We start from the raw sequence: 15,260 nt of genomic DNA on the forward strand, positions 1-15,260 counted from the left end.
TGAACTTCTAATGACGCATACGAACTAATTCCAACGGTTGTTTCCTACAATCGTGATTTGATGATCAAGATTGGTCATGATTTTTATGTAGATAGCGCTACATATCTATATCTATAAGAAAAAGATAGCTAAATTATTTTTTTAATGGATGATAATGGAACGGTGCACCCGCATACGCTAACAGTTCACGCTGGCGGGGCATCAGTGGAGGATAAGATGAGTATTATGTCAAGTCAGCTCTCCGTGACAAATTCACCAGGAATTTATCACATTTTTTTTTCATGATTTTTAATTAGATTACTAACTTTTTTTTCATCATATTTTTTAACAGTCTTGACGTTGTAGCGTTTTCAATATATATATATATATATTTAAGAACAATAAACACAGCGCCATCTATCCCACGTGAAGCAGAGCTTGTGTTATAGGTACTAGATAACTGATATAAATACTTAGATATTTTTTTTGTAAATACATACATTTATACATAGAAAACACCCAGACCGATGTAAACCATCAAACTCATAAATACAAATATTTGTATCGTGCGGGGAATCGAACCCGCGACCATCGGAAGAAAAGCGGTATCCTATACCGCTAGACCAACGATACCGCCAAAAATATTGTCCCAACACTGAATAGTAATAGGTTCGATTCCCGTAAAATACAAGCATCTATAAAACAAAGTCTACTTAGGAACTAAACGCTGTTAATTATATGTTATTATTATAATGGTATTTATTTATTAGTTACACTAAATAGCATCATAAAATATTGAATAACTCAGGAGTAACTGCCAATAAAATTTTGATTTTACGGCACAAGTAATAAGTTACATATTGTTTTGTACAGGCATGGTCGGAGCACCGGATGTTGTCAAACCATCTGAAAAAGTCGAGGATCAGTCTCCACACGTCTCTGGTAGTCCAATCTTCACCATTAGCGGTAAGTTTTTAATTAATTTTATATGTGGAAATATCCCTCATATGAGCGTTATACTAAATCCTTATCGCCGTAGTATAACTGAGGTACAGTCACCAAAGTATTTAGTATATTATGAATATCTTATTTGAAACTAAAAGTCCGTACTTGATTTAATAGAATGTAAATTCTTAGAAATGATCGTGATGATTATATTTAAGACTAGCTGTACGCGCGACTTCGTCCGCGTGGATTTTTGCAACATTACCGTATTTTTCTGAAATAAAAGTAGCCTAAGTTACTACTTATTACATTAGGTACCTACCAAAATAAGTCCCGTTAAAATCGGTTCAGCCATTTCAGAGATTAGCCGGAATAAACCGACTGACAGACAGATAGTCAAAAATTATAAGAAAATATATTTTGGTGGGTGTACCGTATTTATTTTCATATGCATGTAGTAAAAACGGTTATTTCATTATTACAAACAGACACTCCAATTTTATTTATATGTATATATAATGATCTATCTTTACATATATCTTTTAAATAAATAGAAAACACCCAGGCCGATGCTAACAATCATACTCGTGAATACAAATTTTTTGTATCGTGCGAGGACCTGCGACCGTCGAGAATAATGCAGTGTGCTAAACCACTAGACTACAGAGGCCGTCATATAAAAATTTACTTTTTAGTAACATACCTAAAGTTAACAAATGTTGGATGTATTAATTTTTTTTTCAGTTCTTGTTTATAGTTTTAATGAATAATAAATAGAGCTTATGGTTTTTTTTATAAATATTCTCAATTGATAACATTAATAAATTCACTAATTAATTACTGAGTTTGTTTATACAATTCATATCCGCCAGAAAGCTGTAACAGGTTTTGTTAAGTAATCTGGTATCATCACTGACAGAGATAAAGTATTATAGGCAGTTTGCGGCAATGCTATATATAGACGAACTCGACAACTATAATAAAAATTTATTGATACCTATTAGTTTTTAACTTTTTAATGTACTCTCGCTGACATCTGCCAGGTGTACCTAATAAAACAACTAGTTGCTTATAAGCGGAATTGATTTTATACCTTATCTAATGTTAAAAAGTATAGATTTGATTCTATTTATTTTTGACCAATTATCTGTACTTAACGCTATGGTTGTTTCATTCGCAAGGATTTTGTTTAAGCGTTGCAAATGTGGCAAATGAAGACCTCGATGGTCTAGCGGTTTTGCACAGAGTTGCGGGTTCGATTCCTCGCACGCTACAATATTTGTATTCATGAGTTTGATTGTTTATTTCGGTCTGGGTGTTTTCAATGTATATTATGTATTTACAAAAAAAAATATCTATCAATTGTCTTGTACCTATAACTATATGGTTAGCTTGATTGAGACTAGATGGCGCTGTGTTAATTGTTCAGGGATATTATTATTATTTATAACTAGTAGACCCACGCAACTTTGTCTACATCACACTTATTTGACATTTATTATTATAATTCGCCCAATTTACATAATATCTTTTTCAATTATAATCTATGTGGTAATCTGGTGTATGTGTACACTATTATATTACTAGCTGTCTCAACAAACGTTGTTTTGCCTTAAAATAAAAAAAAAATTAGGGGTGGACTACCCCTAACATTTAGGGGGATGAAAAATAGATGTTGGCCGATTCTCAGATCTACTCAATACGCTCACCAAATTTCATGAGAATCGGTCAAGCCGTTTCGGAGGAGTATGGGAACGAAAACTGTGACACGAGAATTTTATATATAAGATATAATATACCTTTTATTACAGTAAAGTTTCATCAAAACCCGTTCCTTAGTTTTTGCGTGAAAGAGTAACAAACATCCACTCATCCACTCATCCATACCTATAAACGCGTTCATAATATTAGTTAAATAATGATACTGACATTACCTGAGGACACGGATAATCTTAGACATAAAGAAGTTGCATTAAACAACGCCTTTTATTACCCCGTCTAAGTTAATAGTCGTGAAGTTCATCTGTCTTTCTTGTGGGACAACATAGCGCCGTATACCAGTTAGTTTGAGATAAAAAGTTAGAGAGTTTTAGATCATTGGCGTCTCGCTTTCTGCAACGTACAGACGTGTTAAGAATAAGTACGATACACATAAATATGGTATTGAAATACGGCAACACAGCACAGAACGTACATGTGAGTTAAATTTATTATGTATTTTATAATTTTTATTAATTTTATCATAACGACAGTACATTTTTCTTAAGATTGTAAGTTTTCTATAAATAGTTACTTTCACGTTATATATATACATATAAAATGTGTAACCGATTCTATCTCTACATAATATATAGTATGTATATATAATAATCTTCCATTGTCGCATTCTTAAAATGAAGTATGTTCATTGAAAAAAACATAAATTATAAATATTTTATTAAAAAGATTTGCTATTAAATTGTTAAAGATCTTCCTTTGTAAAGTCTGTGAATCGTGCACAGATCATAATGACATATGTCTATGATTGAATTGTTGTAGTTAAAATTTGGTGGCATACAATTTGTAAAATACACATATGTCCGATTCTTCGCCGTTTGCAATGGACTTTAAAATAAATTAATTGTTTTGTTTAAAGATGATCAATAAAATGAAATTTTTGAAAGAATATTTATAAAATATAGCATCTGCTTCTTCCTTATCCCATTTATTTGTGGTCGGCGTAATATGTTTTTCTCTTCCATTCATCCCTGTTTGCAGTCATCTCGTTATTTACTCGCTTTCTTACCATATCCTCTTTCACACAAATACTGGTTAAGTATTACCGAATATTCGGTCACAGATTCGAGACGGAAATTCAAATTGAATTAAACTACGTTATATCAATTAGTTTCCAAGACAGATGATTATCATGCGGTGAAATAAAATCACTTAATAAGGAAATATATTCGTTATCAGTCCGATAAGGAAATTTCTATATTATTATACTATATAGTTTTCTAATGTATTACATTACACATTGTGTCAATGTCTATCTAATCTTTACATTACCACTTGTTATAATCTAATCAGTTTCAGTTATCCACACTTGCAATAAATTCTTGAAGCCACTCCTTTGTCTAACAAAGTCTAACAACTTCTATTGTTTCTTTACAATTAACATTTTTATAACTTAATGGTAGTTATCGACACTTGCAAAATGACTAACTGATCAACGTAAAGACTATATTATCTACTAATTGCGCCCGCGGTTTCACATGCCTGAAATTTATAGCCTATATGTTATTCTGATGTATAAGCTATATTACTGTAAAGTTTCAACCGTTCAGTCGTTTTTGCGTGAAAAGAACATCCATCTATCCATCCTAACTCCTAAACTCGCGTCTATAATATTAGTAAGATCAGTTTTACACCGTGATAAACTTTGTAAAGCCTGTATGGTTACATCAGTCTCATCTATTTCAACTGCCTAGCAGCTTGCTTTGTTAACTGTGTGTGTGTAGGCTAAAATTACAGGATATAACATATTAGTCCTGTGGAATGGTATCACGGGTATCACATGATAACGTGATGTCCGTAGTGCTGTTCGTGTTTTCTATGGTTACAGCTTATCATCAGATGGATTGTCAGCATGTTTTCTATTACAATTACATCAAAATGTCTTGTTTTAATCATCTTGAATGTCAAAAACACATTCTTGTTATTTGTCATGCATTTTTCTGTAATGTTTATAATTGGTCATGATGATGCGGCTCGAATGATAGATGGCAGGTGTTGATGGCTTCAGCAGATTACGGGGTGAATAAATGATAGATTTTGCTTCATTTCTTGAATTTAATTGGTAAATACTATTATAAATTACAAATTAGGAGGAGTGAACAAATTGTACGTTAGATCGATTGGTTGATATGTTAAGTCTGTACGTTACGTTGCTTATTTAAATTGGATGGGTGTGCGGTCCAATCAGAACGCTCTCTTTGTATTGCGTTTTGTTACTGCTTGGTACGCGACATTGGTGAATAAAGAATTTATCTATGTATAATATGGATGGAATTAAAAAAAAGAAATAAAACAGTATTCTATTCATTATTTTCACATTTAAACCGTTCAAGTAGATCGCCAAAATTTTATTTATTGACTCAGGTGATATTTTGCGAAAATCCAATGGAAGAGAATGGAATTGAAACCAAACAATTGATATTCAGCAGAAACAAAATACTCGTGTTACAAATGGCACAGAGAAACTCGTGCCATTTACATAAAAGGTAACGGGGACAGAATTTTCGATGCAAATATAAAAAAAAATTGTTCACTACTAAACTCAACTGATGGGGTATTCAGAGCCATTGTTAATTGTCGACGCCTTGAATCCATATCTTTAAATGCCCAGATTTTGCTAGATATATTTGAATCTAACGTAGCAAGGAATTGCCCTGTCACCATGTACAGGAGTGTTAACGGTGTTTCCATCACCGAGATTGAAACAAAAATATATATTTACACAAGTTTAACATAGAGTGAGTGAAATTGTCGATGAAAGTTTGTATAGGAAGTTCATTATTTCTAGAATAAGGGATACAAAACTCATAGTAATCAGTAAATTGACTACTCGATGTATGTTTATACAATGCGGGGTATAATATAGTATTTAATATGCTATACTATATAATTATTTAAATATAAACGTAATTTATTCAAATATATTACGTTCATATGTAAATAACAACTTTTATAATATTTAATGTCATTTCAATGTAACTTTTTATGACAAATTGTTAGCTATAGTAATTCGCGGAAAGAATGCTATTTATTCAGTAAAATTTAATGGTATATAAACATAATTAAGATAAGTGTTCCACTAGTAGAATTTACCAGTAAAAACGTGTCTTCCATTGTTTTCTATCAGCAATGTTAGAAATCTTTTATTATAGTCGTATATTATCAAGATTAACTTTTATTGTCTATTATTAAGTTTATTTGGAATGTGTTATTTTATAGTCAATGGCGGTTATAAAGTAATATTAGGTAGCAGATTGAATAAACTGTGGCAAGGCTGAGGTCATGGACAGAGGTCAAATATGACATAAAAAAATATCGATTGAAAATACATATATTGGCTGATATTGGTCTGGTGCACCCATATTAAGTAACGAGAAACACCGTAGCCTATGACTAGACTTCATTTTCCCCATTGATCATATTTCCCTGGTGCCCCGCCAGCGTATACGGTTACCGTAGGCGGGTCCACCATTCCATTATCATACATTAAAAAACACCGCGTGATTGATAAAAACCTCTTTTGTTATTTATACAAGTATGCCGGTTTTTTTATTGTAATCTTTTGAAATACGTCGCTTATATGGTCATCGTACGTTCACCGCCTTCGCTAACAGTACACGCTGGTGGGTGCAACCTGGCGGGTGCAACATTCCATTATCATCCATTAAAAAACACCCCGTGATAAAAACTTCTTTTGTTATTTATACAAGTACGCCGATTCGTTTTATTGCAATCTCTTGCAATACGTCACTTATATGGTCAATATGTTAAGGATTTTATTAAGTGACTTTCATCTCTTGCTATTCACACGGTGCTTTGTTCTAGTGGATTCTTACAACATTCTATGTGTGACAAATATATTGTATTGTTACTTTGTCATACACGGGGACGATTATTGTTTACATTATATTGTAGTTATTGTACATCTTTATATGCGTATTGAAAATGCCATTGAACCCATCCCTCCAATTCCTTTTTTAATAATAATAATTTATTCAACATAGTACAATACAGAGTAATAAAAATAGAAGAACAAAAACTAATATAGCTCTAAAAGCTGAAAGGGACTCCACTCAGCTGGTGTCCGCTGCGTGTCATTGCAGCCCTGATTTTCAGTGGAGCTACCACTCGAGAGAAAGAAATATTAAATCTAAAAAGAACTCTTGATTCTCTTTTTTTTATATTTTTATATCAGGCCTTTCAGTATTTCTGTGTAGTCCTGGCTTCTGAACTAGCATTAGCCGTATGACAGAAGCCAGATGATATTTTTTAACTTTAAATATATAAAAAGTAATGTAAGAGTAAGTTAGTTGGATGAATTAGAAGTATGTGTGATGAATTAGTAGTAATGATAAACAAGTTCCGGCTGAAGATGAGATATGTATAAGAGTCATCAATATACATGAATATCACGGATATTACGTCATCATTTGACGCTAGATACTACTAATACCTTATCATTCAGGAGGTCTAAGATGTTAAGTCTCCATATCCTGCGATTTCACTGCCTTATCTCAACTTTCAAAACAAACAAATCTTACGTTATGGGAAAATTGTTAATCAAAAAACTTGATGTTCTTAAGCGGCTAAAATGTTCTATATGAACACATTATTTTTAATTGATTTTACAAAGAAAGCCGCTTGGTAGTTGATATAGGTGAGATAGAGGTAACTACGACTAGACAAATTTGTATGAAGTCCTAGTACTTGCTACGAATTGCCAATTTATTATAAAAAAAATGTTTTCGCTTCTGTGCAAACTATAAACGTTGATGGGATGGTAGATGATAATATGATAATGAAGTTAGTTCTCCTGCGCCGCTGTAGTGAATGATTCAGAAATTCACCAACCAACTAAAATTGTGGGACTAGTTTATTCAGGTTAAATTATTTCCTTTTTAATAACATAATTTAAAACATATGCTAGTGGTCATTTTCTCCCCAATTTCTACATCTGCTTCTTTCTTATCCCATTTATTTGAAATCAGCGTATTGTCCCTAATTTAATTTTTAAAAATCTGTATTTATACATTCATGTACAATCTCATTTGAAAAGAATAAAGCACTCCGAACTGACGATTTAGATAGATTTGACATATCGAATCTGTAATAGACTAGGTAGATTTGACTTATCATAAGAGTCTGTAATAGATCTGAATAAAGATTTGGATTTTGATAAATTGTTTCCCGCCAAAATCTTATTTTTATTCATTGTCACGACTCTCATATATAATTTGATATTCGTATCACATTTGATACTGGTTTTAAGGATACACGCTTGCAACGGTTATTGTGCGAAAACTAATCTTCTCAATACATTTGAATACAATTTTTCCTGATGTATTTATTTGACCTCGCAAATGCCTATAGAGTTTATCCTTATAGGAAATATATGCAAAGATATGTGATATACAAAAGGTAATGTACAGGCAAGGATGAAACAATTACACAGTGAATGTCAAATGGTAATATAGGAAAATAAGGCAAGAAAGTTGTGGAGACCATTTTTTTTATACAAATCGTTCGTTCAAATAGTTTTTTGTTATTATCATTATCATAAATGATGAAACAAATATTATTTTCAAAGCTTTTGCTGGTTTTTTTAATATGTATATATCTTATTATTAATATAAACGCGAAAGTTTGTGAGTATGGATGTTTGTTAGTTTGACACGCAAAAACAACCGAATGGATTTTAATGAAACTTTGCAGTAATATAGGTTAAATATTAGTATAATACATAGGTTATAATTTAAAAAGATTTTATGTATATTGGGCTAAATATAATTAAAAATGATAAGTAAATGTGATGCGGACGAATTTATATACCTACATTTTTAAGGCGGTAATACTTTCAAACAGTGAATTTAATAAGCAAGGATAAGCGATCTCCAGCCAATCTATCGTTGTGACTTAGTTAGTAATTGGCGGGAAATAGTGCGCGAGTATTGGACAGAAGACATAAATAGAATGTAGCCAATAAATTATCATAAATTAAATGTATGGAAATGAGTGTAAACAAAAAATGGTCTTAACTATTTTAAGACACACAACATAACGTATGTATCATACAAAAGCAATTAACATAACATTTAGATTATGGAATGAACTACCTGCGGAGGTTTTTTAATAATAATAGTATCCCTGGACAATTCACACAGCGCCATCTAGTCCTAATTTAAGCAGTGCTTGTGTCATGGGTAGGGTATTAGACAACTGATATAAATACATAGATATATATCTTGGGTACGCTGCCTCGATGTGCCGCATTGGATTACAATGATTGTTTTTTGTGATTGTTTATATTAATTATGTAAAAAATATATAAATAAAATACATAGATACTTTTTGTTTTGTGAATACATACATAATATACATAGAGAACACCCAGACCGATAAAATTAATCATACATATGAATACAAATATTGGTACCGTGCGAGGAATCGAACCCGCGCCGATCTCTAGGTTTATATATTTATCCCTAATGAATGTATGTATATTTAGTAGTATAATAAATAATAATATTTAGTAGTAGAATAGTATGTACATAAGTCCTCACTTCTAGGTTGTCTGTAATAGATTGCATTACTGCTCCTAATAAAATTTAAAAGTAACGAACGAGACAAAACGGTCCTCAGAGGGGACAGTGAGTCCACCTTCTCTGCTATTCTATTATAGCCTTTATTAGCAAATTAATACAATATGCATAATGAAGTCACCGAAACACGAAACGAAATTAAATATGCGTCTAATTCCGACATTCCCATATATGATCCGCTTGATCAGGTTATTGGTGGTTATTTTTAGCATATCAAAATAAAATCTAAATGATGACGTCATTGAAAAAAGTCTACAATGGAAAATATTGCGAAAACTGGTTACAAGTTTGATTACGCATTTAATGTTCTTATAGAATTTCTATTAATAATTATTAGTATCCGTATAAGAATTATAAATACGAATATGTGTCTGTCTATCGTGAGTATAACGAGTATGATAGCCTATATTTTATCTCGAAAAAGACGAATTTGCTATCAGCTAGTCTGTTTATGATTATTTTTAAATTAACAATTTCATTATCATTTGATAATGAAATTGTTAATTTAAAAATATCACAATTTTTTTTCTTTATTTATAGTAAAATCTGTTTGTCTGTTAAGGCATATAATCACCTGGAGAAATTTATGTACGCTAGCTGTGCTCGCGATTTCACTCGCGTAAAATTTATAGTCTATATGTTTGAACTTTATAGCGAGCATGACTGTTTCAAGTTACTCCACTACGTCATTTATATTATTTACAGCATAAACTGTTCCAATCACAGTTTTCACCCATCATATTCAATTTAAATTATTTAATTTACAATATGTCATTACTAAACTTACAATAAGTTTCTTTAGTGTTTTTGTATCATTAAATATTTTTGTATTATTGGTTTTAGTGTTATTTGTGTACAAAAGTCTTTTTCTCTTTCCGATTTAAATAATTTCATTGTAGTTTTTGATTAGTTCAATTACTTATACTTTAAATTCGACCACTGAGCCACTGACCACTTACTATTATTATATCAATTTTTTATACACGAATTGATCGTTTTTTATATGGAATTTATATCGATATCGCCAGTTTATCTGCGTTGACGTATTGCTTTTATACGCGGGAATCGAACTGAAACTAATTCGTAGCCGTGCTAAATCACATTAGTTTCGGTGATTGAGGCTGGTTGCAATGCACCTTGATAGTAACACATTTGTACATTGTTAAGGCAATAATAATAAAAAATAAGATGTTACTCTATAAAAAAAAAAGATCAAACACATCACACACTCTATAAAGAAAGAACAATATCTAGTAGAATCAAGATTTTAAACATAAAAAAATTAAGAGGAAAATACTAAGCAATATTATCAAATCAGATTCTGTAGCTTTATTGTTATTTAAATCAAGATAATATATGTTATATTACATAACTGTATTTGAGAAAGACAAAATCTTGCTATTCTTTTGTATTTAGTATTATTGTTTGTGTTGTCTATATATCTATTTCAAATTTGGCACACCTACTTCCAATGGTCGCAGATTCGATTCCTCGCACGATGCAAACTCTCTCCGATCGATCCCCCGTCCAAATCAAACGGGGATCGATATTACGACGGCCTAAGTCGAGGTTCGAAACCCTAGTGATGCCCTCAGACTAAAGTCGTATCCGTCAGGCAGGAGTTGGCCTTCAGCCGCTCCATAAGTCCTTCCGCGGGTTTGAAGTGCCATCTGCACTCGCCCCCCTAACGTCCGGTGAAGCTGTAAAGGCCAGCTGCGGCCAACAGAATTAGAGTAGTCCGAAAAAAAAAACGATGCAAACATGTGTATTAATGAGTGCGATTGTTTGTATTGGTCTGGGTATTTTCTATGTTTATTATGTATTGTAAAAAATGTATTTAAGTATTTCTATTAGTTGTTTAGCCATAACACAACCTCTACTTAGCTAGGAACTGTGAAATGTGTTTGTATGTCCAGGTTAAAATGTACATAAATTTTATAATCTATTTCTCATAGGCTCTTATGAGAAATAGTACTTTAAATTAAATCTATTTAATTATACATAGTTTTAATTATTTATTTATCAGGAATAAAGAAATATATATATGTTATATTACACCATTTAAACACACACATAAGAAAAACTAATAAATTATGTTACGTATATTTAAATTTATAGTTCCGGTGGCTTGATTAGTCAGATATTGGTATTCCACTTAAACAACAAACATTCAATAATAAATGCCATTGACCTCTTATACTATGCTCTGGACCATCACAGATAAATAACAATTAACGTCAAATGACATACAATCAAAAACGCAAACCAGCTTATCAATTTCAAACAGTATTAGTTACTTGACATATTTATCTTAAACACATTAATTATAATTATAATTTCATGCCATTTCACTATTATGTCCATACTTAGTAAGACGTAACTTAGTACGGATAATACACAATAAAAAAAGTGTTTTCAATAAAAAATCTTCAAAATGTGACTGTTACGTTATTGAAAACATTTGAATTGAGTTATCGTAGCATGAAATTTATTTTATTTAATGATAACGCGGTGTTTACAATTATCAGGATATATTATATCGGCTTTAATAAAAAAAAGATAAGTTCTTTTTTATCTGTTACGTTGTGGCGAAGGAAACGCGGAGGTGTCGCATTCTAAACAATTGAACGACCTAGAAATAAGACATGCAGTTTTTTTCGACTAGGAAATGGTATTTAATTGATTGCGTTTACTGTCTGATGATTTCGTAGTGTTTGCACAACGTTCAAATCAAACGGTGTGTTTATTGTGTGGTGAATATAGTTAATGTTAATAGTTACAAGTGCTTGTGAGTTAAAATGATGTCGCCGTTGAATATTAGTGCAAAATGGGATATGATCAGGAACAAAATGCAAGGATATACCATCTTAGGTAACTGTTGAACATATAATATATATCTTTATCATTCATAATTTAAAAACCGCGCTCTTATCGGAGCTCTAGCCATTTTTCAAGATTTTCCATCAATGTCTTTAGTTGTTGATACGACACGACTCCAACTTTTTCCTTGTTCTGCTTAATATAGCTGTCTTTGTCTTCCCCTTTCCCCACTTACTTCTTTTTCTTTTAAATGACAATCACATTCCATTATTTGAATATGAAATATTGTTGCGACATGACTCCAACTTTTCCTTTGTTCTGCTTTATATACCTGTGTTTCCCATTCCCTCTTTACTTCTATTTTCATTTAAATGATAACCATATTTTAATTATTTGAATATGGAATGTTGTTGCGACCCGACTCCAATTATTTCCTTGTTCTGCTTAATATAACTGTCTTCCCTCTTAACTCTTTACTTCTCTTTTCATTTATATGACAACTATATACTTATATTTGCTGAATATGGAATATTGTTCACTCCTGCGCTTACAGTATATGCTGGCGAGGCACCAGTAGAGGATATTGTACAAGAATTCAATTTCTAATGATTTCATTTGAAAACTAATTTTGCTCCAATGTCATTGGATTGCGTAGTTTCGCACCTTATTATACTACTTTATTTATTTTTTTAACTTCAACTCACAAAATACAAAAGGTAGTAATATAAACATTTGGCGGACTTAACACCATGCGGTATTTTCTACTAATGAACCATAGATAGTGTGGCAAGTAAATATTGGAATTTCTACCGATGTAGGACCAAAATGTGGACGATAGACTGAGTGGACTGTATGTGTGATATAAATCAAACAATGGATAGAAATGTACAAACGGTTGTAAGACTATAGATAAGAAGATAATAAAAATATATGAGAATTCTATAAAGAAAATACATTCAAAATTGATAGACAAATAAATGACAAATAACAATTAGAAAAATCGTCCCAAATTGGCAAATTAGTTTTGTTCATTAATTTGATGACCTCGGTGGTCTTGCGGTGTAGCTTACCTTATTTTGTTACGAGTTCAGTTCCCCGGAAGGTACAAACATTTGTATTCTTGAGTATGATTGTTTGTATTGGTTTGGACCACTAAGTCGACCTCGACCATATATTACTTGCAATACGGTTATTAATTCGTATTACTAGATGACAACCAATTATTCTTTAACCAGGCATGATACTTTCTTCGTAGGTTAACTTACTGTTGTCATTATAACGCTGGCCGTTCGGCTTGGTATATAGTTTTATTTCTCCATTACGATAATACATTGTCTATTACGATATCCCGGAGATGAATACAATGGTAAAACATTATATTATGTGTAATTATATTTTCAATAAATTTATGTATTTAATAAAAGTTTACTCTGAATTTCGTTTTTATTTTTATATATTATAGATTTAACTATAACGCCGACCCCAAATAAATGGGATAAGAAAGAGGCAGATGATGATGATATATTTAACTATACCATATAGTTACTAGGTTATTGTTGGTGGTTATATTTACACATATATAATGTAATTATATAATATGTATAAATCATAAAATAATTTTAAAGATAAGTGGGAAAGTACCTATTGCGGTAAAGAATGGCTATAATATAACTTTAGTTGCGATAAGTAAATAGTATGAAGAAATATATTTTACATATACGGCCTCGGTGGAATAGCGGTTTAGCATACCGCCTTACTTCCGAGAGTCGCGAGTTCAATTCCTCGTATGGTACAAACATTTGTATTCAGAAGTATGATTTTTTCGTATATATCTGGGTGTATTCTATATATAGGTATATACACAAAAAAATCTAAGTATTTATTAGTAGTTGTGTTAAGTATTTATATCAGTTGTCTAGTACTCATAACATAATTTCTGCTTAGCTTGGGACTAGATGGCGCTGTGCGAATTATCCTTATTACTATAAAAAAATGTACTCATATACAATCTCTGCTTAGCTCGGGACTAGATGGCGCTGTGAATTGTTGTCGTGTTTTTAAAACAAAAATGCGACAACATTTGTTTGTATTTAGAAAAAATACGCCTAAACGACAAAGAAATATTATGCAAAAGTTGAATATAAATATTATAAATGTACTATCAAGTTCGTAGACTTATCAGCGCTGTATTTTGTATATAATAAATATGCGAAAAACCCCTCTTAATCTTATCCACGGCGGCTAGATATCTATTTATATATTAATCCCTCACATTTTATAAAACATGTTATAATCGCCGAAGTAAACTTTATAAGAAGTGTCTGTAGACTTTATAAGAGTTACGTGCATACACAGACGACTCTGTCGGAACTATTTCAATAGACAATATTTATTGTATTCCACAATGTTTACAGTAATGTGATCATAATTAGTAAATATATAACAATATGGATCTTGTTAGAGCACGCAAACATAACAAAATTAAATATTTAGTTCTAATTATAACATATAATTCAATATAGTTAATATAGTTGCTAGTGAATTTTCCTCTGCCCTTGACCTCAAGCTCATCTTAACATCCTCCACTGGAACCCCGCCAGTGTAAACTGCTAGCGCAGGCGGGTGAACCATTGCATTACCTTCCAATTAAAAAAAAATCTGTTTGCATAGGACTGAACGGGGAATGTAGACTAGGGAATGAGCAATGGGGTCGTTGCTAGCATTACACCAAGCAGTTTGACATCCACGCGGTTCTCCCTGGAAGCCACCATAATAAATTCCTGGTGAATTTGTCACGATGACTGATGATGACTTGACCACATGCTCATCTTATTATCCTCCACTGGTGTCTCGCTAGTGTAAACTGACTGGCTGACTGCTAGAGCAGGCGGGTGCACCATTACATTATCAGCCATAAAAAAAACCTGTTTGCAATTTCAAGTTATATAAAAAAAATGTCAACGACTCGAGAGAAATGGCCATGAATTAATACAATTTACTTGTGAATTGTATGTCGCAAACAAATGATAAACATGATTTGTTTAGTGCGCTTGTAGTTATTATTGATGGAAAGTTTGCTGTTATTTATACACGTATTATGCATTGTTGTTATTGTATTAATTACTAGCTATGCTCGCCGTT

The 15,260-nt window shown here is 31.7% G+C and overlaps 1 protein-coding gene across 4 annotated transcripts in view; it reads left to right on the forward strand.

Annotated features, from left to right (window-relative positions):
- LOC131846229 (solute carrier family 41 member 1) overlaps window positions 1-15,260 on the forward strand; it is a 76,318-nt gene that overhangs the window by 37,820 nt on the left and 23,238 nt on the right. For 2 of the 4 annotated variants that reach the window (XM_059195483.1, XM_059195482.1), the window contains exon 2: window positions 853-945. In XM_059195483.1, coding sequence (XP_059051466.1) covers window positions 855-945 — 91 coding nt within the window. In that variant the 5' untranslated portion in view covers window positions 853-854. Of the gene's footprint in view, window positions 1-852; window positions 946-3,036; window positions 3,121-11,417; window positions 12,171-15,260 lie in introns of those variants that run through there. The other 2 variants (XM_059195485.1, XM_059195484.1) reach the window with 2 other exon arrangements.

Source organism: Achroia grisella, unplaced genomic scaffold, assembly GCF_030625045.1.
Source record: "Achroia grisella isolate CSIRO2021 unplaced genomic scaffold, CSIRO_AGI_Agris_v1 utg507, whole genome shotgun sequence".
Lineage (NCBI taxonomy): Eukaryota > Metazoa > Arthropoda > Insecta > Lepidoptera > Pyralidae > Achroia > Achroia grisella.